This window comes from Bos indicus, chromosome 3 (genome assembly GCF_029378745.1).
Source record: "Bos indicus isolate NIAB-ARS_2022 breed Sahiwal x Tharparkar chromosome 3, NIAB-ARS_B.indTharparkar_mat_pri_1.0, whole genome shotgun sequence".
Taxonomy (NCBI): Eukaryota; Metazoa; Chordata; class Mammalia; order Artiodactyla; family Bovidae; genus Bos; species Bos indicus.
Genome location: NC_091762.1, coordinates 14,503,322 through 14,529,015, shown reverse-complemented (window position 1 = coordinate 14,529,015; position 25,694 = coordinate 14,503,322). Strand labels below are relative to the sequence as shown.

Here is a 25,694-nt window from a genome sequence, read left to right as displayed (position 1 = left end):
AGGGCTGGGTTCTGATTTCTACACACAGGGAAGAGGTGGGATTCTGTGGCTCTCTGTACTGGTGTCTGGGACCTACCTAGCATGATTCAACTCTGGAATGGGGGCTTGGAGAGTGGGGAGAAGTTTAGCGGTCTCTGGTCTAGTCTGATTTCACTGCAGAACAGCCCTGATGCAAGTCACTCACAGCTGAGAGAAGCTGGGGAACATAAGAGGCTCGCCTCAGTGAGAAAAACAGACCAGGGTCACAGCCACACAGATGCTATGAAGCAAGGTGACAAGGCATTTCTGCACTGGGAAGTCCTTCTTGACACAGCAGCTTGGAATGCAGGCTAGGATGTTCCGTCACAGACTGTTCCTGGGAGGGTGTGAGTGGGTGACAGAGGCCGGGACAGCCCTGGGGACCCAAGACAGTCCAAGCACTGGGTGTCCTTTCTGAATTCTTCTACCCAGAGGCCTCCCTCATGTCACCAAGTGACACGTCACCTTCAGATCCCCTCCCCCACCTTCATCAGACTTCAGATCCCCTCCCCCACCTTCATGGGACTTCCTCCTCCCTTCCCCCATCATCATTCCACCAAGCCAACATCAGGGTTAGAGCCCGCTTCTTCCTCCTCCACCTTGCCCTAGAGTCCCTACTTGGCTTCCCCAGGAAGCTGGGTACACCTTCCTAACCATGCTTCCTCTTGGGCCTCCACCGCCTCCCTCTCTCTCATTTCTTCATCCTCCTCCTTCCGGACCTGGACATGCTTCCCTCCCCACTCCCCGACCTGGTCAGCCTGAGTCACCCAGCTGCTCAGCCCACCTCAGATGGGAGCTGCCCAAGGACAGGGCTCTCCATCTCCATCAGATCCTATGTAAAAATAAGGGATACTCACACTCACTTAAATTTGATTTTTCCGACGAAAACAATGAATAATTCTTCTGTAACTATGTCTTAGAGACAGTTCCAGGAACACCAGCACCGTGTGAGTGGCATCTGATGCTGCTATCTGCTAAACCTGGCACCCTTAATTAGGCAGTGTGCTGTGTGTGTGCTCATTCATGTCCAGCTCTGCGACCCCAGGGACTATACAGCCCACCAGGCTCCTCTGTCCATGGGATTTCCAGGCAAGAATACTGGAACGGGGTACCACTTCCTGGGGACTCCCCCAAATCAACACCTTCCTCAGATTGGGGCAGCCCCCAGAGAATACGTTGTGTTTCCTCTGTGGTCCCACCCCTGCCCCGAGGTCAACAGCACCCGGCTACATGTAACATGGACACTCACCTGTATTGTAGGCAGTGGGCATGGAAGAGAAGGGGAGGCCCTGGCTGAGTAAACTCGGTGTTGCCACGGAAACCACTGGGGTGGTGAGCGAGTGGGTGGACTGGGAGACCCCGAGGCGCTGGGCATTGTTCTGCAAGAGAAAACAGTCTGTCAGAGGTGGCAGATGTGTGGGCTGCTTTACCCAGGCCCCCCACTCCAAAGCCCACCTGGGCAACTCAAGGCCCAGGTGGGATGCCTCAACATGGAGGCCCCAGAGATACACACACACACAGATGCATACAGAGATGCTGAAATCCACAGACAGAAACGTGCACACACAGATGTACTCCCACCTACACATGTGCAAAGGGGAAGGTGCCCTGTAGCCCCAGCACCAGCCGGGGCGCCACCCCCACTCTCCTCCTGGCTGGCCCCTCCGTCCGCCACACTGCAGCACACAGCCTGCTCGAAGCGCGCTGGCATGTGTGAAGGGAACGCGGGGCCTGGCGTGGCGTGTGCCTGCGTGTACGCACGCACGTGTGTGGGGCTGTCAGCTCCATCTGCCGCTGAGTCACTTGTTTATTCCAACTCCACAGTGGGGCCGAAACTGCCGCCGTGTTGGCCGCCAAAGCCTGCCTGCCTTTTCCAGCCTCTCTGGCCTCCCGTCAGGGAGATGGGCGGGGGGGGGAGGAGCCCCCGCCCCACTCCGGCTGAGGGTGAGTATGTACGTGTGTGTGCGTGAGAGAGAGAAAGAGTGGCTGTGTGCGCCTCTGAGTGCCTGTAAGACGGGCTGTATGCAGGAAGGAGCACACGGAGATGGGGGAGGCAGGGAAACCCACAGCCAAGGACAACTCTGGCCTTGCCTGGCCTCAGCTTCCCCAGAAAGCCAATTTTCCTGTCTGGCTGGCACTCCGCTGGAGGGCCCTGTCCTGGGTGGGCCTGAGTAGAGTCAGAGGGCAGGGGCCTAATGCAGGCATGCTGGACACAACAAGATGGGGCCTCTGAGGCCTGGGGCACGCCCGCTCCCCTCTCGCGCACATGTGCACACACACGCAGAGATGAGTCTGCACAAAAGCAACATCACAGGAAGATGTCCACAGACACTCAGGTACACACACGTGCACGTGTGACCCCTTGCCCCCACCCCATTCACTTCTGTATCCCACCTGGCACTAAGCACAACTCCTGGCAGCTAACCGAGCACCACGCGCACACACAGGTACAAGGACAGGGCACACACAGCACTCCATGCTGGGGCCACAGAGCAACGGGCTTGCCCGGGATTCAAAGCCACAGCAAACACCTCACAGCCTCACTTACCAGATCTAAATGGTCCTCAGTCTGGGAGCAGAAATAAAACCAAGGGGATGGTTCAGTCTCTGGCCTTTGCCCTTCCCTCACACCCCTGCCCCCATGGCCATCCCATCTACCTCTGCATCAGAGCAGGGCAGCTCTCTGGCCCAGAATGACAGAGCTCTTCACTGATCTCCGAAGGTGCTATCTCCCAGAGCCCACCAGTGAGGAAATCCTCACAGGCTAACCCGCGTCCCTCTGCTGTAAGGGCAAGTCCTCCTCTCATCCCCCTGTTATCACCAGGGAACCTTCTCTCCCACCTTGTGTCCCGTTTCACCTCCTGTGAGGCTGGTAATTCTGTGTTCCAACCTCTCGTAAGGCCCTTTGGGAGGAAGAGCTCATAAAAAGCCACGATTCCACATTCTCTCGGGAAGCCCTGGCTGCTGGTTAACTTTCATCTCTTCCACTGGAGGTCAGCTTTGTCCTCCCTCCCCACTCTCCCATTCCTCAGCCCCTGCCCTTGGTCCAAACACCCCACTCACCAAGTGATGCATTAACCCCTTTCCTCCCTGGGAAGTGATGACCCTTAGGTCAGGCTTGCGGCTGGGGGCTCCAAGCTGGGCGCTGTGGGCGGGTGGGGGTGGAGACTTGGCAGGGATGACCTTGTTTAGGCTGTTGCCGTTGGCCACGGGGAGGAGGCCAGGGGAAGCCCGAGCACTGACATAGCCATTTCCTGGAGAGGTGAAAAAAAAGGGGTAAAAGGAAAAACATGGACCTACCACTTATCCTTATTAGCTGTTCCAGAACGCCTGTCACCCAGAACTTCTCAGAATCATGCTCAGGTTTTGAGTAGGGCCTGAGTTCTCTAATTTTCCCCTAAAACGACCTTGTCTTGGCAATAGGGGGAGAACACTCCTTACTCCTCAATCATCAGGTTCATCCCCATGACTCCAAGCTAGATGTGATGGGGCTAGGTGGTAGGAGCTGGTCACCGATGACAGGAAGTCTACCACTTGCCCCCAACCAGGCCCATAAAGACACAGGTTGTGCAAAGGTGGCAGCCTGAAAGCTAAGACTCAGTGAGGATCCTGGTCACAAGATCAAATCAATATTCAGACTGCTCCCCTTGCCTTGAGCTGGGAATGCCAGGAAAGACGCACCATGAACTTGTCGTGGTGGTGTTACTGGAACTAGCGGACTGGTGACATAGCTGCCCCCATAATTAGACTGGTAATAAGCAGAATAACCATCTTTTACACTTGTTCCACGCTCCATAACCAACACAGGGCCTTCACATACATCTCAGCGTATTTAATCCTCACACTAACCCTGCAAGACGGACAGGACACGTATCATTAACCACATTTACAGAAGCACAAACAAAGCCCGCTTGGCAGAGGTGTGATGTGTCCAGAGCCACACAACCACTTTCTACTGCTGTGCTTGAGGGTCTACAAGGATCATTGTTCCTTAAGGTCTGCAGACATTTCTCTGGCCCTTCCTTTGCGGGGGAGGGGTATTCACCCATTTCACGCCCCGTATATAGCTACTGCCAAGGAGGTAGTAGTACATGGCGCCTGGGGAATTCTAAATCCCAGAGATGTGGGAGTGACCACAATCAGAAGTGTCACCTTGCTCTGTCTCCTGAGAGCACACTGCTTCCCTGGAAGTGTGTGGCTGCCTCCATCCCAATTCCCGGATCACTCCGGGAATGGCAGGAATGTCAGGGTGACGTCAATGGTGACATTCGAAGTCACAGTCACCAGCGGACAACGGCACAGGCAGGAGGGGCTGTCAGCTGCTGGGGGTGGGGGTGGGGGTACGCACGGAGGGAGCAGCCTTTCTTCTGTGGTTCATAGATGTGTGCTCACAAGTACACATCTATTGTCTGGATATTCCCATACGAGTGAGAATATCTGTGTGTGAGAGTGTATGTGAGTCCATGCCTCTATCGTCGGCAATGTCAGATATTCGTGTCCTCCAGACCCCAACCAGACACCCCTAACTCAACTGGAAGACCCTGGAACCTCTCCTCCCACTGGAAATGTTGGTGAGTTCTCAGTTTGCCCAGAATTCCCTAAGCCTACGTCTTTGTTGATCATCCGCACCAATCACTGCTACAGACAAAAAAATCCAGGGGCTTAAAAGTCCTCAGACTCTGTATACCACCAACTCAGGTTCTGCGATCTTTCTCTCGTCTGACCTAGGTCCCTCCTGGTCCCTGGACACCTGAAGCCACTGAGCAGGCAGACTCTGGCCCACTCCCAGACAGAAGAGCAGCTTTACTCACCAACAGGGCTGGGGCAGGCTCCGTTAGCACTGCTGAGGTCTCCCCCCAGCATGGCCCCTGCAGGAAAAAGAACCATGAGCTGACAGGATGCCCCCTTCCAGGGGGAGGCCTGGGAACTGAACAGGGAGAGGAGTTGCAGCCCCTTCCCTCGGGAGCCCCGCACATGGGACAGCGCTGCAGTGGGGGACGTGGGACAGTCGCTGTGGAGACAGAGTCCGCACGTCCTCACACCTCACTGCCGCCTCCCCCAGCCTGTCGGCTCACTCACCTGCACTGGCTGGCCGCTGGGGCAGGCCGGGAGACACGCTGCTCCTCTGCAGTGCTGGCTGCTGGGGGGACAGGAGCCGTGGGTCCGTGAGGGACGACGTCACCAGGGAAGGGGTGGCCAGGGAGCCGCTGGGATTGCTGAACTGCAGGGAGCTCTGACTGGACACGGGCACCGTGACAGGCATGGCAAAGTTGGGGGCCGGGACAGCTGACTAGACAGAAGAAGGAGAGGCAGGGTCAGGCCAGGGTGACCCCTTAGCCTGGACCCACTCTGCCTGGGAGGGCAGGCCGGGGCTTCTCTATAGTCTCTGGGCTGTGTGTCCTGTGGCCAGCAGCAGCTCGATCTCTCTGCTCTGGGCCCCCCTGGAATCATGCCTGCCCCTCCCACCAAGGAAGGACGCAGGCTGGAGTGCTTTGGGATCCAGTTCTGGCCCAGAGAATGAGAAGAAGACTCTACTCACTGCAGATGGACCCGGGACACCTAGAACCCCCCTAGCGGAGGTGGGTTAGTCCTCAGCCAGGCAGGACACACAGAGAGCAGGTTAGAGGCCCTGAGTATAGACTCCAACTCACACACAGAGCTGTTAAGGCCGAGCGCATGGGTCGGGGCGTCACCTCACTAGTCGTCTCTCATCCGCCCGCCTGCTATAGAGGGTGTTCACCCACCTCACTTTCTTCCCCTTCAGCAGTCTCTGCCTCCCCTCAACAGTGCAACTGAGTATCTTGGGCTGGGGTGTCAGAGCAGGCTGAGAGGGGCCTCTCCCCAAAACAGATCTGGACAAAAAGCACATTCTCTACTTTCTAGTCATCTAAGGATTTCAGTCCATCTACACACTTCTTGCTGGTGAGGGGGACACTCCAGGACTCTCCCAGCTTATGCTCCATGACAAGGGTCACGGGTTTATCACAACCAAGGTCAGAGGGTCCTCAGTGGTCACCAACAGCCCCACGCGGCTCAGAGCAGAACATCCACCAGAGGCCGCGGAGGGCCGGGGCGGGGCGCAAAGCCACACCATGCACCACAGGGAGGCGCTCCTCCATGCGACTACTCACGGCCAGTCTATAACTCTGCATCATTTTATCAAATTCCTCGTCTATCTTTTTATATTTCTCCTCCGTCTGGGGGGTCAGGGCAAACACCTCGTCCACCTCAGGGCTCTCACATTCCCTGTGCTTCTTGTGCAGCGCCTGGGGGGAAGGGGCCGGGAGGGGGGCCAACAGAGAGAGAGTGAGTGGGGCTCACCCCGTAGCGCCGGAAGAGCCCGTCCAGCTCCTCGCTGGCGCGCCGGTACTTGTCCTCCAGCAGGGGGCTCTGTTCCAGCGAGTCCTCCCCGTCGGGCTCCGGGCTGTCGCAGCCGTTGAAGCCCTTCTTCCTCAGGGTCTGTAACCGCACCACCACCGTCAGCAGGGGTGAGGGTCCTCCCCTGCCTGCCCTCTGGCGCTCCTTCCAGCCCCTCCCCAAGACTCCCCTACTGTCTCCCCACCTCAGGGTTCTCAGCCCCCTCCCCTCACGGTGGCCCACCCCTCCTGGGGCACCGTGTGGCTCTGTGGTTGGTGGCAGGGCGGGGCATTTCTGGGGGATGGGTTGAGGGGCCAGCCCTGAGCCGCTGGTGCCTGTGCAGCCTTAGGCGAGCTGGCCAGAGGCACAGAAGGTCCTCAGGAGAAGGCAGCTCTAGGGCTGACTGCCTGACTCCACCCCTGGGCTCTATTTAAAAAAAGAACGGAAGAGAGAAGTAGAGACTGAGACAGAAAGGGAGAAGAATAAGAGGGAGAAAGGCAAAATCGTTCCTTGCATTTACTGAGTTCCTAGCATGCACCACCTTGTGCGTTGTCCCTGACCAAAGGCTCATGCTTTTCTCGTGCATTCATACAGAGCAGGGCACACACGCCTGGTGCATCTAGAGGAGACCCCCAGGCCGCCCTCTCCACGCTCAGAACATCTTCACAGATACTTGTTTTGTCTTGGAAATGAATGTAAATTTTACTTTCTAGTCTAGAGTAAATCTGTTTTCTCTAATATAAAAATAAAGGAATTTCCTCCCTATCTGTTGAAATCAAGTCTTGCTCCCAGAAGGCAGGCCTGTGGCTTCCCAGGCGCCCTCTTCATCGGCACAGGTCCTGAACTCCCAGTGAGAGAAGCAGACACTGGGCTGCCTCATTCAATTCACAACACTCTTCAAAGCAGGCACTGGCCCCATTTCATGGGGGTGGGCACCAAGGCTTGTGGAAGCTAAACCACCTGCCCAAGGCCACACAGCCCGTAAAAGGCCAGAGCTGGATTCCAAAGCCCATGTCCTTTAATGGTTCATCAGGTCGGCGCTCTCTGAAACAGAAAACAGAGCCACGGGGACCCACAAAGGGACAAAGACAGAGCAGGAGAGATGGAAACAAAGAACGAGACAGAGAAAGAAAGAGTCAGATGCAGGAGCACATCAAAAGATGGAGAAGGAAGAAAAAAGAGAGAGAGAATCTGAGAGAAGACAGAGCAGAGATGTCATGTTATACCTGACAGATGAGAAGAAAATGGCTCAGACAGTGCTGGGTGGGCGTGGGCTGAGTGGGCAGCCCCAGCTGACAGCTACCTTGCTGCCCTCCTTCCTTCTCGGGCCCGGGGTTTGTGTGAGAGGATGTGGGTTTATATGCGTGTGCACATGGGTGAGGGGGCTTCACGGGGCAGGTGTACACGTGTGTGTGCGTGGGCGTGGGGTGTGCAGCTCCAGGCGGGGGCGGGGTCTGCGCGCGGCCCACCTCGATGATGTCGGCGTTGGTGCGGCTCTCATGGGGCTCGTTGTACTCCGTGTACTTGAGCAGCACCTTGTCCATGTCCGTGCTGGCGTACTGGAACAGCTTGTTGGAGTGGTTGAAGATGATGAGCGCGATCTCGCAGTCACAGAGCACGCTCAGCTCGTACGCCTTCTTCATCAGCCCGAACTTCCGCTTGGTGAACGTCACCTGTAGATGGGTGGGTGGGCAGCCAGGTGTGGCTCAGTCAAGGGCTGCCCAGAAGTTCCACCCACAGGCAGCTGGACATAGCCCCTGCCTCAGGGTAACACAGCCCTGTTCTTAGGAGCCCCTGTCTGGGGAAGGAACAGGTCAGCACCTCTCTGCCAAAACATGGCCAAGACACAGCCTGGAGCCAATTCACTGAAGGCAAAGAAGTCAGATGGACAGAACTCCACACCTCTGGGATGGAGGCTACGAAGAGGTTAGGGAAGGAGAAAACAAGAGCTTCCAGGCTCTTCCTTTGGGATAGGAGGAGGGGAGGGATTCACCCTGTGAAAGGGGAAGTGCCTGGGCATGTTCTGAGGCCTGCACGCTGAACGTGGGAGGGACGCAGGTCTGCCTGGCCGCAGCAGCGGTGAGCCCTAGGGTTCTAGGACTCAAGACTCCTAAGAGATGCAGGGAGATGGGGGTTCCTCTTCTCCCAACTCAGCCCTTGCCCTTCCATAATAGACTCCAGAGCCCCCTTATTCCAGGAAGCCTTCTTGGAGTGGCTAGAAGGATTGGAGGCAGAGGCCAACTCCCTATCCACAACCACTCTGTGGGGCTCCAGGATCCCCTCACCTGTCGGTTCCGCTCATCGGTGATTCGCTGGATCTGAATCTTTTTCCTCCCCATCTTTTCTGGGGATCCTCAGTGCCAGGAAAGGGAGGGGATTGCTGGGTGGCGGGTCTCGGCACACCTTACACTGTGCTCATGAACGGTCTTGGACCAGCGCTCAGTTCATGGTCTGCAGGACACCTTCTGCACAGCCTCCTGGGTGGGGAGGGTTACAAGAGGACTGTCAGCCGTGGCTACCTGCAGCCCAGCTCCCTGGGCACACCGACCAGGCTCACAGCACCCCTGTGAGAGGCTGGCAGCATCTGAGCCCCATCCACAAACCGAGGAGATGGTGGTGAAGAGGTGATGGCACGCTACAGCCAAGCACAAGCTAGAATTCACTCAGGCCCAGGACTCTGCTAAAGGCTTTCCCCACACCATCACAGCTGCCCTCAGGCTTCAGGTCAGACAGAATACACTCAGGAAGCTCCTTGACTTCCAAGGGTCTGGGTCCTAGAGAATGCCTCAGGCCCTCTTTCTTCCCAGAGCTCACCCAGAGCAGAGACACCTGGGCTCCCCGGCTGCCCCACTGGCCGAGGATGGCGGTTCCCATACGGAGCCTGGTGCAGAGAATGGGCCGAGTGAACACACTCCAAGAGTGTGAACAGCTCACACGGGGTACCTGCTACCAGAATACCAGTGTGTCTGCGCCCCTGGCTCAAGAACATACCAGTGCAGGTCCAGAGCAGTGGGTCTCACACCTGACTTGGAGCCCTGGAGCCTGCAGATCCAGAGTAGGGCTCAGGCTGAAGAAGCCCTCTCTCCCTTCAACCAGGGCTCCTGGACACCAATCTGTTCTACTCAGTGGGCCTTGGCCTAAATTTCAGGCTTGAAGAAAGGATTCTGCTGCTTTAAACAAACAAACAAACCCTCTAGACCAGAGGTCTGTGAATTTTTTCTTTAAAAAGCTAAATCGTAAGTATTTCAGGCTTCGCAGGCCATACACTACTCAACTCTGCCACTGCAGCGTGAATGCAGCTGTGGACAACACAATTAAAGGAATGAGTGTGGCTGTGCCCCCAGTAAAACTAGATTTTTAAGAACAGGCGGCATGGCCAGATTTGGCCCATGGGTCATAGTTTGCACACTCCTGCTCTAGAGGAATGAGCCATGTCTAGAGCCCAAGTTCAGACTAAGAGTAGTGCCCCCCAACCTTGCTCAACTCCGAGCAGCAGATAAAATATAAGATCAGTGCCATACAGGAAAGAGGCTGCTGGCAGCCAGGGGACACAGGCACCAGGTAGAGGGACCCCCATCTCAGGACACCTACAAACCCATCACGGCCCGCTGCTCGAAGAACTCCAGTTCCAGAGCCAGGAGGGGAAACGGAGCCCCACACTGAACAACATGAGGTAACGGGATGGACGGAGGCACAGAGATGGCAGCCACGCTCGAGCCAGAAAAGGAGCATGCTCGGGGTGGACAGTGCTCTAACAAGCCAGGCGGCTGGGGTGGGGGTGGGGGAGCAGGAAGGGCCCAGGATGGAGGCACAAGATGACCCCAGGGCCCTTCCAGCTCTGATTCCAGAGATGGATTAGTGAGGGACGGTGGCAGGGGGCCCATACCTCCCAAAGCCACTCTGAAAGGGTCCTGGGAGGAGTCCCGGCCACATGCCAGCCCTCCTCGAGAGTTCCCCTTTCCGCAGAGTCCCTGCGGGAGAGCCCACCAGTGTCCAGGGGGGTGGGCTCTCACCTCCCCCACCCAACTCGGACAGAGGTGTCACTGGAACCCCCTCCCCAGCCCCCATTTCAGTGGTTGCTGAGTTTCTCTGGAGCCTTTACATATCCAATCAACTGTGGCCCCCTGGGTTCCACGGCAGATGCCGAAGTTCTGCCTTGGCCACAGAGGGGCGCAGAGAGGGCCGGCAGGGACTCTGTGGACTTGGAAGGAGCCAGGAATATCCCTCCCCACTCTCTCCCACTACCAGGACTTTCCCTCAGGCCTTCCCTAGCTCAGTTAGCTGGGAAGAGCACTTCTGCTGAGTCCAGGTATCTCTGGAAAACAATGTAGCTCTCTCTCTACTCCAGGAGGGACCCTCCACTTCTCCCTCTCTCTTCCCAGGGAGAAATCCCCAAACACTTCTCCCCGCTTTCCTACCCTCAGGGTGCCCCATGGACCCTGGGCCTTCTACTGTCCACCTTCACGCATGCCCTAGGACATCACCAACAACAGCCCAGTCAACCCTGAGCTGGCTGAGCCGACATCTGGACCCAGAACCAGCTCCAGCCATCCCATCCCTTGCCTGTGACCCCAACCTCTGCCAAACACTGTAAAGGCTCTACTTCAAGGATTTCGGCTCCTCTGCCTTCCAGTGCAACCCAAAGGCTGTATTTTCCAGAGTTTCAGTGGTATGGGCTTGGCAGTGAAATACTGAGGGCAAGGGAGGGCTTTCCTAAAATTTAACTATTCGAGAAGAGGGCTTTTAAAACAGGATTCTCTGATCTAGCCTTGAAAACCCCAATCCAGACTGGTAATGCAGTCACAATAACCCTCCTCTGGCTTATAGCACCACCTGTCCCTCTCTCCTACTTTTACTACCTCATTCTTGTCACCTTTTGTTCACCAGCAAATTTTTGCTGAGATATAACCACTTTCAGCTTATGGCCCATGCTCTCTTTGCTCTCATGATCCTCAGAAAAGTCATTCCTACAATCTAACTTCTTTCCTTAGATCCTCCCCAAATTACTGACTTTCGTAGTATTCTAATCTTTTCTTTTTAGCACTTATCGTGAATATGTGTGTTTGTGTGTGTGTGTAAAAGTCGCTCAGTCGTGTACGACTCTTTGCGACCCCATGGACTATACAGTCCATGGAATTCTCCAGGCCAGAACACTGGAGTAAGGAGCCGTTCCCTCCTCCAGGGGATCTTCCCAACCCAGGGATGGAACCCAGGTCTTCCCCATTGCAGGCAGATCCTTTACCAGCTGACCCACCAGGGAAGCCCAAGAATGCTGCAGTGGGTAGCCTATCCCTTCTCCAGCAGATCTTGACCCAGGGATCAAACTGGGGTCTCCCACATTGCAAGCAGAGTCTTCACCAGCTGAGCCACCAGGGAACCCTATCATGAATGTAAATAATCATCATTCCGTGCTTCTGTTTATTGCCTGGCTCCCCTATAGGACTGAAGCTTTATGAGGGCAGGAACCACGTCTATATTCTTCACCACTCTATCCCCTGTGAAGAGGAGCTCTAGAGATGTCTGTTGAAAAGAAGGAAGGGCTGTTTTATTGCCATGACCCTGTGAGAAGTTCGTCCTGGGGTCTAACTTCTGTTAGTCCTGCTGCAGGACCAGCTCCCCTCACTCTGTGCTCTGTGGAAACACAACTCTTCCTCTCCCAGCTGCACCAATAGCCTGCCTATTTGGACACCATCTACCCTCCAACCACTCCTGCCACTTCAGTCCTCAACCCTCCCTACCCTCAGGTTGGTTGGTACAGAGGGTGAGACTCTGAAGTCTTCTAAGGAGCAGCCCTGAGCACATGGAGATGGAGAGGATGGGGTTGCTCAGGCAACTGTCGCCTGGCAACCAGCTCCCTGGCTGATCTCCTACACCGCCCCCCCCACCCCCGCCTCATGCTGGGGGAGCCGGGATGCAAGAGGGAACAGGACTGAGAAGACAGGGAAGGCACTGAGGCCCACTGAGCCTTGGCTGACAGAGGAGAGCCAGGTAAACAGGCCAGGCCTCAGCCACCCTCAGTCCCTGCCAAGGCCCCAAAGCACTTTCATGACTCCAGGTTCCCGTGGCCCCTTCCTATTACCACTCTCACCTCTGTGCTAACTGCCCAAGGAGAAGATGCCCCTTCCACGGGCAGTCCTTCTTCCTATCTCACCAGGAGGCTCCCATAAAGCAGGCTCAGTCTGTATCCTTTCCCCTTCTGCTATCCATCCATTCTCTGTTGCTGCAGAGTCTTGGAAAGCTTGGGGGCAAGAAAATGAACTCAGCCCTTACTTTGGTAAAAGGGCTGGCTGGGGCCTGGGTGGGCATGATGAACCCTAAACTGACCCTATCCAAGGTATGGAAGCCTACCTTGTCCAAGCTTCCCTCCTAGCCAATTAGGGAAATTTTAATGAACACCTGGATCTCCTTAATTAGCCCTCTGCCTAATTACCTAACCAACTGCCAGGAGCCGGAGGCCTGAGCATCTGTTATGCAGATGTGAGCCTTTTCTTCCTCGCTGGGCCCAGCCCCACTCCTCTTCCCCTCGCTAGTCACTCCTCCTCCAGGAAGCTCTCCCAGATGACTGGCTTTTGGCTGCTTCTCCTGGAGGCCAAAGGCTTGGGAGGGTGAAGAGCTGCTATGCAGACAGGGGGCTGTCCAGGATGGCCTTTCTGCTCTGATGGCCCCAGGGCCGAATCATTCCTGACCTCAGGCCACAGCTATGACTCGGGCTGGCAGCTGTCACTGAAAGTCCCCCCTCAAAGGCTCCAGCTGACTCTGATTCACCTACTCTGGGTAGTGCTGGGAGGACAGGACTGGGGGGTAAGTGGGAGCAGACAGAGAGAGGGCCTCACCCCACAGAGACAGAAGGAGTGTAGGACGAGGGGGATGGCAGCTGAGCTGAGCCCCAGGGAGGCAGGCGAGGACCCACTGTGGAGAAGGGTGGCTGCAGAGAAGCCTTTGCTAGTGGAGTGCAAAGAGGCCAGGAGGCTTCTCTCACAACACTCTTGACAAGGAGGAGAGGCTGAGTGAGGGGACCAGACACGGTGGGGTTCCAGGAGGACCCCACGGACGACCAGTTTTCTCTGCTGGGCCACAGACCCAACAAGAACATGTGGGTTGTACTGACAAGCAAAGGAGCTACAAATAATACATAAAGTGTACCCTAAAGGGGGTCTTGGTTTGGAGGGGGCATGGGAGAAGTAACAGGCCCCTGCCTCCCCCAATGTAACACCTCTTGGTACCTGAGCAATATTCAAACCATTCTCGGGTTTCAGAATGATGCTATCTCAGTTCCTGTGTGAGGGTGGCCTGGGGCCAGCTGGAGGAGTGGGGGGAGCGGTCAGGGCAGCCTCTCGGAGCTGCCGTTGCAGCAGGGCTGCCATTCCTGGGAGAGCTGCGGGACAGGCACCTTCCAAAGGTAACCCCCACCTCCTCTCTCCTGTTGCTGTCAGGGGACCACCTACCTCCCCGCTCCCCTTCCACCCAGATCCATCCTCTGTCCCAGTGGCCCAGAGGCTCGGAGGCACTGCAGAGCATCCGCTTTCAGAGCTGCCACACCAGCGCAAGTCAAAATGGAGCAGCTGCCCAGAGAGGCTGAGTGAGCAGCCCCCGTCACAGAGCAACGGGCTTCAAACCCCTGCTCTTCCACAGTGAGAAAGGCAACTCTCATTAAGCAGGCCCTTCATCCCTTCCTCCCAGGCTGCTCAGGGCTGCAGGCTGTGGACTGGAGGGGAAGGCAAGAGGCGCTGGAGACAGCTGTCATCCCTCCTCCCGCCCCTTCCCTGTGGCTGGGCTGCAGGGCATGAAATAAGCAGCAGGCGCTGGGGGAGGGGGTGACAATCCAATCCACCTGTCACCCCCACAGTCAGGCGGCCTCAAGCAGCCTGCTCACTAACAAGGGAGGAGGCGTGGGTGAGCCAGACACAGAGGGGGGTAGCAAAGGGGGACAGACGCACAGACGCAGGAAAAGAGACACAGAAAAAGAAGTAGAGTCCAAGAGGAAGGCAGAGTGAGGGGCAGAGGTGGACAGAGACAGAGAGAGCCAGAGGAGAAAGCGAGAGGCAGGAGACCAGAGACAAAGATTCAGAGAGAGGCGGGTAGAGAACGAGAGGCAGGTTCAACAACTGCTTGCAGCGCCCTGATGGAGGCTGGGCATGGGGCATAACTCCACAGGACTCCATCCCCGCCCCAAAAACCTGCAGTCCCGCCAAGAGACAGACAAGGGCAGGGCAGGGAGAGCCAGGGAGACCTTCAGGGGCCAGGACTGGGCCCAGACCTGGCCTGGGACAGAGCATCTTGGCTCTTGGGGCTCTGGCTAGGTCCAGGCTTGAGGGCAGGCAGGCTGTGAGAGCGGGTGGATGGAGGTAAGCGTAAGTAAGGCCCAGGAGCCCTCTCAACACCCTGGGCACTGCCTCTATTCCTGCCCCACTCCAGGGCTCACAACCTTCCAAGCCACTCTCTCTAAGCACAGACACAGGCTGGGTGGGGGCTCTGGAAGATGGGTGGGAAGGCGAGCTCAGGGACCACTGACAGGTGGGGCCCAGGCAGGAGTCCTGGGGTTTGCAGCCTCAGGGGGATGCAGAGCCCTTTCTTCACAAACGCTATACTAGTCCTTGAGTTGGGGGCATTCCCCTCCCCTCAAAGTCTGGGCCGAGGCAGGGCCCCTCTCCCTGACCCTGCACAGTCCAATTCTCACACGCCCAGCCAGCTCCCCACCCACTGCTCCCTGGCTCCTCTCTGCTCTCCATTCTCTCTGCCCCCTCCCACGCACTTGCCCTAGAGTTCTAGGGTCTGCTCTCAAAGGCACAGGCCGGACCCATCCCCATCCTCCTCCTCCTCTCTTCAACGTACTGTTTGGCAGGCTCACTCCCCAAACCCCTGGTTCCCACCATCGTCCCCTCCCTCGGGAACTCCCCTCCCCCAGCCCAGCAGCCTCAGGGCTGGGCAGGGGCTATTTTTAGTCTGGGCACTGAGCTAATTTTAACTCACCGACAGGGGACCTGGGGGCGGGCTGTCGGGTTGGGGGGAGGGAGAGAAGGACCAGTCCAAGAAAGCTGGACCTGGGGCAGCAGGGGCGGGGGGCGGGGGGGCGGTGTCTTAGGTCCCAGGCGCCCTAAGTGGAGGCAGGCACTGCAGCCCCAGTTGAAGGCACAGGAATTGACCTGCCAAGAGGAGCACCCAGCGTGGAGAGCAGGGCTAGAGGCCCTCCCTCCAGCTTCCGCTGGACAACTCTCCACCCTGGGCTTCCCGCCCTCTTCTCCTTGGCAAGTCTCCTGGGATGGGTCATCCTGTTCTCTGCCCAGGAGATGCCTCTCTCGTGAGGGTCTGTCTCCTGAGCCTCCTCCACTGCTTCCCCACCCCAGCTTGTCCTTCCTGTAGTCTAGCTCTCATCCTTCCTGTAGCAGCTCAGAGGCCCAATGGCTCCCTAAAGAGGCAGCTGCCGACCCCCACCCCCAACCTCTAGCACTTCCCACCCAGCTCTGGCCTTCCATTAGTGGCCTCTGGGCTGGCTCCCAGGACCCACCCTAGTCCCTAGCAGGTTTGGGAGCCACACTGCTGACCTCAGAAATAACTGGGGGGAGGGGGGGACGGGGGAAGTGGTAACAGGAGATGGAGTCCTCGTAGAAAAGGGAGAGGTGAGGAAGGGCAGTGAACAGCCCAGGGAAATACTGGGACTGTGGGTAGGGATTCTGGGTGCTTGGGTTCAAGTCCCTGCCCTGGCCCTAACTCACTGTGTGAACCTGAATAAGTCATTGCCCCCTCCAGGGTTCACCCCCCTCCCCTGGCCAGTACAATGGGAAGGTGGCATGGACCAGGTACCCTAGTGCCCTTCCAGCCTAGACATTCTGTTCCTATGCTCTTTATAGAACCCCAAAAAGAAAGGGAGATCAGGACTCTCATGACACCATGGAGAGGTGACAGTGGAGGTGGCCCGCTTACGTGCCGTCCTCCAGCTTAGGAGGGGAGGGCAACGTGGAGGCCAGGAGAGGAGGCACAGGCCTGACGAAGAGGGGGTGCTTTCGGAACGACAACCTCCACAACAGATGGCCAAGGCTTGACAAGAGGCTCATGGTAGGTGAGGGCAGGTGCCAGGCGGGGCACACGGGCCCCGGAGGCAGAGGTTCTGCCAAACAAATCCCCTCACACACACAGAATGCTATCCGACCCAGGGCTGGGGCACCTGCTTCCGGTTAGAGCAGTGACTGACCCAAGGTCGCTGTCATGGTCATTAGGGGGGCCAGCTCTGGAAGCCGAGCTGGAGCCTCGCTTCATGCTCTAGCTAGCAGGCTGATCAGTAATGACTCACTACTGCTCATCTGCATGGGCATTTGCATAGTGTATCTGATCTTATTCCATCAACTTCTACTTCCCACTCCAGGGCCTGGGACACCCCAACCCAGCATCCCTAGGCACTCAGGGACCCCAGGTGGAGTTCTTGGCACCTCAGGTCTCCCATCTCATCCTTCTCCAGAAAACATCCCTCACTTGATCCAGTGGTACCGTCTAGAGCTCTCAATCCAACAGGGTCCTCCCCTCTTGTCTAGGCCCCCTGTCCAGGAAGGGATGAGAGGGGAGAAGGTGTAATTACGAGGAGCAACTGAACACTGGAGCTGGAGGAATTTTACAAGATTCATGAGGTGAAGTGTGATCTTTCCACAACGGCCTGGGGGTCCTCCGGAGAAAAGCCCTAGTCCCCTCTTTAGTGACAAGGCTGGGGCAGCGGTAGGCTAGGGGTGGACCGTCCTTTACTTCTATTTCTGTCTCCATGTCTAAATTCCACTCTCAAGAGTGCAAAGTGAGAGGAAACAGCCTAGTGCAGTGTGCAAGACAGATGTGAAGACTACAGAGAGGACTTCCCAGGGCTGTCTGTGAACTCAGTCATCTCTGGGGCTAAAATTTGCTTTGTTAGACGTTACTCGACCAAGCATGGGCAGCTGGTAACTCTTGGGAGGGGATGATGGCCACAGCATTATAGTCCAACCACGGGAGCTAGAAGACAGCTGATCCCTTGCCTACCTTGAAGAGGTCAAACTGACCTCTGTTCGTCCAGTTATAATACCTACGCTTCCAGCCATACCCCCTGAAAGAATGAAGTCAAGCAATGGTCTCCTATCCCAGGAAGTTCTTCCTGCTATCTAACCACCATGCCTCCCACTGCAGCCAACCCTTCCCTGGCAACCTAAGCTCACTCCACTCATCTCCATCAGAGTGGTGGCCGGGGGCCCGGCCAGCGAAGCCTTGGCTGAGGAGGTGGGGCGGTTGGGACGGTTAGTGTGTCACCTTCCACCTCCCCACCCAACTTCCCTCTGGGGTCTCAGGAGACAGAAGTGAAAGTGGCAGCTGGGGCCTTGGGGGCGGGTCAGCTTGAGAGCCGTTGGGGTGAGCTTAATGCCACCAGTGCTGGGTCTAGGCTGCCTGCCATTGCAGCAGGTGGGCTGATGGTTAGATCAGGAGAGGGACTGCCCATGGAAATGAGGGCTTGGGAAAACTATGAGGTGTGGGCCCCTGGCCAAAGGAAGAGCAAACTGAAGAGAAAAAAGTGGGGAAAAGCAGGCAGTACAGTCTCAGAAGGGCACTCTCTTCCACGGCAGTGGTTTGTTTCCTTGTTTAAAGCAGCAGGGTCCTTTTTTCCCCATCCACAGAACGGGGCACGGCTGCTCAGGCTGAAGCAGGTGAAGGGATTGCATGTCCTCACTGCTGGGACATGACAGGGAGGGGCCTGAGGCTGAGCCCTCACACTGGACAGCACCAATTCCAATGGAAGGGAAGGCAGTGGAGGAGAATGCAAAGTGTTCACCTACTATTACCGCCAGCACCCCCACCCCAAAGAGGCCAATCCAATCAGGGAGAGCAAATCCTCCTAGAGACATCATGACCTCGGGAAGCCACCGAGGATTTAAAGGGGCCGCTCCGGGTGGCAGCTGGATCTCCTTCTGACTCGAAGGACAGTCCTCTAAGCCCCTGGCAAGGGAGGGCAGGCAGTGCGGCTGCGTGGGCCTGCCGAGGCGGCCAGCCAGGCAGCTCTTACAGGATTAGCTTGCTGCTTTCAGGAAAGGTGCCAGGTGAGGTTAAGATGCCCAGCCAGATGGAGCACCCCCCAGCCCCACGGGCAGACAGTGGTGGGGGGGAGTGGTGGGGGGAAAGTACCTGCACAGATCTATGCAAACACTTGCCCCCAAATTTGATCCACGCCCTTCACCGATATGCAGTTTCTCACCCTTTCTTGAAGATATTGTACAAAGACCCCTCTGATTACTAACAGTGAGGATCCCTGTGTACCCAGCTTTCTCTGCCACTTCTATCATCAAGAGCTACCCTCCGTCTAAGGAGGAAGTCCAGTCTATCGTCTGCTCTCAATCCTTCTGCTACACTTTACAACCAGGGCCCCACCCCAGCGAGCAGGTGAGGAGGCCAAGAGGTTCCTCCTCTCTGCTCCCTTCAGCTCCCCACCCTCTGGGCTGACAGGTGGGGGAGACAAGAGGGAACAGCTGGGCCAGGACACCTGTCCCCACCCAGTCAGCCTGGGCCTCACAGGCCACCATGGGGTATGCACAGGGCAGTCAGCAGAGAGGGGCAGGCAGCTGTGGGGGGTGGAGGGAAGGGGCTCAGCGGCCCAGAGATGTGACTGGGAAGGCCTGAGGCAACACTCTCCAAAGCAGCCCTCCCTCCAGGTCTGCCCCCAACCGTCAATACACACAGGCTCTAAAGGTTGAGGTCATCTGCCCCATCCCCTTGCCTCCGTGCTACTTGATCCAGCTGGAGCGGGGAGACTCCACAAAGAGACCAACCCTCCTCTCCCCACCCACACCCACTCCTGCTGTCGGTCTTCCCTTGAGGTCTGAGCATCAGCTCTCTCTTACTCCTCCTCGTTCTCCCAACCCTCAATCCCAAGTATTTGCTGGCAGGGGTGGGGGCAGGGAAATCATGAGAGATAAGTAAGCAGCCAGAGGGATCTGCTAACACTCTGGGGTGAAATGAGGAGGGGACAGTTCTGAGACAAGGAGATGTCTGGATGGGGAGAGCAGAGGTGGGCTCAGCTTCCCAAGCCCACCCCTGGGTCTTCTCGAGGCCCTCCTCAGCCCCCCTCACATCAAGTTCCTGCCTGGGACACAGTGCGCCCCTGCCCCACCTTCAGGACCATGGTCTTAGCAGCCAAGTCCAGGGCCAGGCTGGAGCTGATGTCTGGAAGAAAGGATACAGCCACTTTCCAAGCACTGTGTTGAGTACCACAAATTTTCCCATGGAACCTTTTAACCTTTTTTTTCCCCAGGGGAGGCATCTCTGTTTCATAGATATGTAAACCAACTCAGAGATGGGCAGGGACTTGCCCAAGGTCACCAGGAGTAAGAGGCAGAGGTGGGCTGACTGGTGGGCACAGCGCTTCCCTGCACAGCTTGGAGTGAGAGCAGGCAGGGTCTCCCTTCCTGGGAGCAACAGCACATTCCTTCCGGGGCAGATTCCCTACCATCAGGCTCAAGTCAGCCATGCCTCTCACCCTTCGCACAAGCCCAGGACTCTTGTGGCTCAAATCTTTCCTGATCCTCAGTCATCTCATATGGCAGCTTTAGAGGGTACTAACCAGTACCCAGGAGGAGTCTGAGTGTCACCTGTTCCTGCTTACATATCCGTGCTTTGGGAACCTTACCCCATGACAGTCAATCAGAAGACCTTCTCAGGGAACCAAAGCATGCCCCGCCCCACCCCCAACCTGCCACCAGACCCTAATCCTCTGCCTTCCTGTCGGGGAATCCTACTGAGTTGGTCCTTCCCTTCAGTGTATCTTCCTTTTACCCCCAGGTCTCCCTGGGCCTTCCTTTCCACTGCCCTTCCTGTGGGCATGATCCTTCCCTTAATCTTAGACAAAAACCCTTAGCAACTCCTAACTAGGAAAACTTGAGCAAGTCACTTAAATCTCTTACTCAGTCTCCCTAATTACAAAGGAAAAAACAAATGAAATAGTGTATGAGAAATAAATGAATCTTCCTACGTTTCCATGCCTAGCACAGAGCTTGGCACACAGGGACACAATAAATGGAGGTTTCCTTCCTCCAGTCCCCAGGGATCTCAAAAGTTTTAGTTTTTGGTCTCCAAAGCATATTGGAAAACACGGTGAGTGGGGTACTGCCTGAGGGTAAAGTGCTCATGACCGCGGAGCAAAACAAGCTCCCTCTCTATATGCTTCCTGGGCCTTTCTAACTCCTCAGGGAGTGGCCAGAGCACCAAGCCAAGGTCAGTGACCAGGCCTAGAGCCTGGAGCCTCCTGGGAGGCTGGGAGGGTGAGTTTAAGTGAGTAAATATGGTCCCGCCTGGGTGAGGCCAGCAACAGGCCAGAGCTCCAGACAAGTCCCTCTCCTCCCAGCCTACAACAGAGGGGAGAGAGACCAGACAGGAGGCGCAACTGTCATCCCCCAGTCCCAAGCTCTCAGGATCTCGTGCAGAGTCAGTGAACGCATGGCCCACCTCCACCCTAGAGAGGATCAGCCACAAGCATGGCTAGGCTCCCAGGAAGGGGAGCTTGTGGACACGGCCTCAAGAAAAGGGAAAATCAGATGCAAAGGGCCCTGGGGATCGCCCAGGCTAGGGGTCAGCCCCGAGATGCCTGAGGGCTCAGATGTAACCTTGATACCTCGGACTGGCCTTGTTTATCTGGGTGAGTGGGGAGTGCGACGGAGACCAGTGACAAACCACCCAAAGACCCAGGTGCTCTGCTCACCACAAAGCTAGGTGAAACTCCTGTACATCTGCAAAGTGGACTCACCCAAAGACATGCGGGTAGCATGAGGGGCCAAGGCAGGCTGAGCCAGGGCCACAGAGGGACAGATGGTGGCGGGGATGGAGTGGTGGGCAAAGGGCAGTGATGGAAGTCAGCCAGGCCTCCCCAACTCACACACCATGCTCTAGCTCTAGACTCAATTCCTCGAGCTCCCTTCAACACTCCTCTCTTTAGGGTTCTCCACGCCTCTGCCTTCTTGCCTCCAGTCCCCTCACCCTGTTTCCAGTCTCTGATCTTCTAATTATCTTTGCCTTTCAGTGCCCCCACCCCCACAGGACGCAGTGGCTCCAGGGTGTGGACACACCGTATGTATGTGCTGCACACCTCCATGCACGTGTGCCACTAAACGCTATGGACCTGCCAGATGTACCCGGGCATGCTGGTTTCCACAGGACCCCACTCACCCGCCCTTGCCAGGGGAAAGGGGCCCAAAGGCGAGCCATCCCACAAGTCCAGGACAAACTCTCCTCAGGATACTTGCAGTCCCAGACAGCGAGGGAGAAGAGAAGATAAATACTCCAGGAGCCAAATAGCACCATCCACACTAGGCCAAAGTTCAAGGCCTTTCAGCAGAGCCACCAAGAGCCACTGGAGAAGAAAGTACTCTGAGATCCGTCTTTCTCCGGCCAAGCTGGAGCGCGCTCTCTCTCCCTCGTCCACCTCCACTGTTAAGTCCTTCCTGAAGTCTAAGCTCCATTCTGCCTGCTGAAGTTGTGGGCAGACAGGGACATCAACCGCCACAGAGAAAGGGGTTCAGCTCCCAGAAGAGAACTACCTGCGACCGACGCCTCCCCCTCACCCCATGAGTAAGTCACCAAACTGGGACCGAAGGACAGATGGCTGGCCGGACTCCTGCCCCATGACTGGCTTGTAAAAGCCACTAGCGATTACAGTGATGCTAAGGCTACGCTGGCCCCGCCACCATCTCTTCCTTCCCTCTAAAAGGCAGATAATTGCCTCAAACCAGTTGGCTTGAGAGCCTGGAGAGCCCCAGCCCTGATCCCAAGGGGTGGGGCACGCCTGTCAGCATAGTGCCTCAAGACCCAGAACCTGAGCTGAGGTTCGAGGGCCAGGTCTGATCCTCAGACCCACTTCCAGAACCCAGGTGAACACCAGCTATGACTTGTTCCCAAGAGCTGAGGTCTCCATTACCCATCCCCCCCAAGTCCCCTTCTCCAGTAAGGCCACCATGCTCTGGACTAGAGAGACACGGAGGCAAGAGGCCTGGCTCTCAACACAGCTAGGGGAGAAATGCTGGGCCCACCCATTCGTTTCTGGCGCCTCCCGCCCACAGAGGCACACAAGTGGGAGGCAAAGTGTCCAACACAGGGTCCCATCCACACTAGGCCAGGGCGAGCACTGAGAGCCTGGGCCAAAGCCAAACGGGGAGGGTGGGGGCCTGGCTGGCCAGAAGACGGTTGACAGGAGGAGTAGAGAGGCAGGCCTCTCTGGGGGCACAAGGGCCAGGAAAATCCACAGCACAGAGACGTTCCCAGGGCAGAGTCGGGGAGGAGGAGGGGCTAGGCCACAATCAGTGAGGGCCTAACCCCAAGGCCTCTTCTTTCCTGTCCTTCTTGGAGGCCAGGAGGCCTCCTCCAGCCTCCTGACTGTCGGTTCTCCAGCCCCAACCTCAAGAGCCTACCCTCTGCCTTCTCCCCTCATCACACCTCCCAGGAAAAACCCAGGAAAGATTAAAAAAAAACACACACACACAAAAACACCTTCTGGAGAGATTATGTAACAAGCAGCCAGAAAGACGATCATATCTCCCAGCCTATGAGAAGAGCCAGGAGCCAAGAGAGGCAGAGCGGGGAAGCCCAGGCTCCTCCAGCACAGGGACAGCGGGTACAGAGTAGGGGGGAACGGGCACCCCCGTCACACTCCCAAGTCCTCCACTACTGTGTTCCAGGCACTGGGTACAGCAGACAGAACCTCCCATGCCCATGCCCCGTTACCAGGGCCCTGCTTCTCCCCTTGGACCAGGGCCTCCAAGGGGAAGGACCGAGTCCTCCTTCCTGAGGTCTCTCCCTGCTATGAAGCCATGCCTGAGAGTGGTGGCTGGACTAAGGCACTGACACAGACTTGCTGTGTGACCTCAGATTTAAAAAACAACCTCTCTGGCCTCTAAAGGAGTGTAAGTAAAAGCTCCCCATTCCCACAGAGAAATCAGAAACCCTTCCCTTTACAAATGTACACACACACAAATTTACAAACACCTACTGGTAGTGTTGGGAGAGGGGTGGCATGGAAGTTACAACAAAGAGAGTATGACCACTGAGACCCAAGGGTCCATATGTCTGCTGGGCAAAGTGGGGAAAGACTTACACATGAACTCCAGTGATTCCCCAGTCACTCTATACAAACGGGTACTCAGCCACCTTCACACTGATCCCACCCCACCCCCATCTTCTGCCCAACACACTGGGAAACCACAGGAAGGAAATTCATTCCCAGGCATGCCGTGGGAGCTGGGACAGCCAGGCTAAGTCCTGGGGCGGGTGTGACCCGGCGGCCACAGGAGGGTGGACATCTGTGAACACTGACATGTGCTTTTTTCAACACTCTCCTTGACTACTAAGACTTCCCTGTTGGGGGTTTGGAGGGGAGTGGGAGGTGGACAGCTCCCTAACTTCAAAACACCCAATCTCCTGCTGGCCTGGGCTCCCCTGCTATCTGGAGGCCAGAGCAGCCCAAGGTCACCGCCCCAGACGTTAAACTTCCCATAGTCCAGGCTGGGCCCTGAATTGCCTAGAAGACCCACAGAGGGAATGGGGGGAAGGGGTGGGGAGGACCACTCACCCAAACCAAAGAAACCAAGGCTACAGAGACCTCAAAAGGGGGCTGGGCACTGAAAAGGGGGACACAGGATCCACCCACTGTACCCTCCCCCAACCCACCAACAATGAGCTGCTTAAAAAGAGGCAGAGAAAGCCTCCCACTCAAAGGACAAACCTGGGATAACCTAAGTCAGTGGTTCCAAGGGTGCCCACACTCAGGAGCCCTCCTTTCATTAGGGAGAGACCTCAGGAGGCCTTTGAGAGATTAGCTTGAATCACTAGGGGAAAGGAGACCCTGCCTGTAAGACCAAACCAGACAGGAAAGGGGCTGGCACTGGAGTAAAAGACTAGATGCATCTCAGTCTCCTTGGCTCTCCGTCCCCAAAAGCCCCCCAACACTCACTAGACCCCCCACTCCCAGCCCAGCTCAGCCTGCCATAGGTGAAGAAAGCGACTGGAGAACTCTCGCCCAGATGTTGAACAGCTGCAAACTTCTGGCCGGGGGTTCTCCAGTTGGGTCTACTGACAAACCAGATCAGGGGTCTCGGGAGGAGAGGGCGAGGAGGTCCCAAGGAAAAGCCCTGCCTGGCCACCTCCGCGGTGACTCCGCGTCCCAACTCCACAGGCACCGGGCAAGCCCGGGCCCCGGACACACACACACACACACTAACACTCACACACCCCAACCCACCACCCTGGTGTCATCTGAACAACATCCCCCCTCCCTCCCCCGCTTCCCAAACAGCTGCGGCTCCCCCCGCCCCCACCCTCCCGCCGCCCTCCCAGGCCCCCTTCTGCACCATTTCGGGCCAAGGAGGAGGGAACAGGCGGCGCGAGGAGGGAGAGGGAGGGAGGGCCGGCTGTTAAAATGTCAGTCGCTCCTGGCTGTCACCGGAGACCCCTTCTGAGGATGGCGCCCCTTCCCAGACCACTGGGGGGTCCGCCGTAACCCCGGGACACCAACAGACCGGCGCGCCCCCAAGCCGTCCGTCCCCACCCCGATCCCAACACCCAAGGGAATTACAGCCCACTCTACTTGTCCCCGTCAGCCGACTCCCTCACCCAAACAGTCCCCCATGTAATCTCCCACCAACGCCACACGAAAAGAGCCCGCTCCGCGAGTTCCTCCCAGCCCAGGAGGCCACCCCATCCCACCTCTCAGGGGGACGGTCTAGACCACCCTCCACCCCAACCTCAGGACGGGGTGGGGGAGGGGGCCTCTTAAAGCGGCAGGCGCATTATTTTTCTTTACTCACCGGCCCCGCTGGGGGAAGGGAGGATGTCACGGCTGGGAGGGGGTAGCTCTCGCCCCTAGTCCCGGGGCTCTTCAGCACCTGGAAGCCGCAGCTCCGGGCAGGGGGAATAATTAGTGAGGACGGCGTCCGCGCGGGCCCTGGGCGGCGCCGGGGGGCCTGGGCCCCCGTCGTGGGCGCGCGGGCGGGCAGGCAGACGGGGGACCGGAGCCGACCGCCCGAGCCGCCTCGGCTGTTGTTGATATTTTGCTTCCTTCCTCCTTTCAGGCTCCAAAGGTAACTCCTCCAGCCCCCGGGAGTCGAGGCCGACGTAGGCACAGCTCAGCCTAGCTTGAGGGGTGGGGGAACGGGGGTGATGGACAGGCGGGGGGGCCAATGGGAGGAACCCGTGGGGGCGGAGGGGCGGGGCCGGAGTAGGGGCGGTCCCGGAGACGCGGCCCCGCCCCTCGCTTCCCTCGGGCCGGCCGGGCCGGGCAGGGTCGGCCCCCACCCCACCGCCCTTCCAAGCTAGGCTGCGGCGCCGGCAGCGGCAGA

The 25,694-nt window shown here is 57.3% G+C and overlaps 1 protein-coding gene across 4 annotated transcripts in view; it reads right to left on the bottom strand.

Annotated features, from left to right (window-relative positions):
- Positions 1 to 25,475, bottom strand: part of MEF2D (myocyte enhancer factor 2D) — a 33,025-nt gene extending 7,550 nt beyond the window's left edge. Inside the window, exons 1-9 of one of the 4 annotated variants that reach the window (XM_070784816.1) lie at positions 25,164 to 25,475; positions 8,661 to 8,852; positions 7,845 to 8,048; positions 6,150 to 6,284; positions 5,098 to 5,308; positions 4,830 to 4,886; positions 3,082 to 3,272; positions 2,567 to 2,587; positions 1,268 to 1,397 (exon numbers count right to left, since the gene is read on the bottom strand). In XM_070784816.1, the coding sequence (XP_070640917.1) occupies positions 1,268 to 1,397; positions 2,567 to 2,587; positions 3,082 to 3,272; positions 4,830 to 4,886; positions 5,098 to 5,308; positions 6,150 to 6,284; positions 7,845 to 8,048; positions 8,661 to 8,714 (1,003 nt within the window). In that variant the 5' untranslated portion in view covers positions 8,715 to 8,852; positions 25,164 to 25,475. Of the gene's footprint in view, positions 1 to 1,267; positions 1,398 to 2,566; positions 2,588 to 3,081; positions 3,273 to 4,829; positions 4,887 to 5,097; positions 5,309 to 6,149; positions 6,285 to 6,339; positions 6,478 to 7,844; positions 8,049 to 8,660; positions 8,853 to 25,163 lie in introns of all 4 variants that reach the window. The other 3 variants (XM_070784809.1, XM_070784834.1, XM_070784827.1) reach the window with 3 other exon arrangements.
- Positions 25,476 to 25,694: the final 219 nt, after the last annotated feature.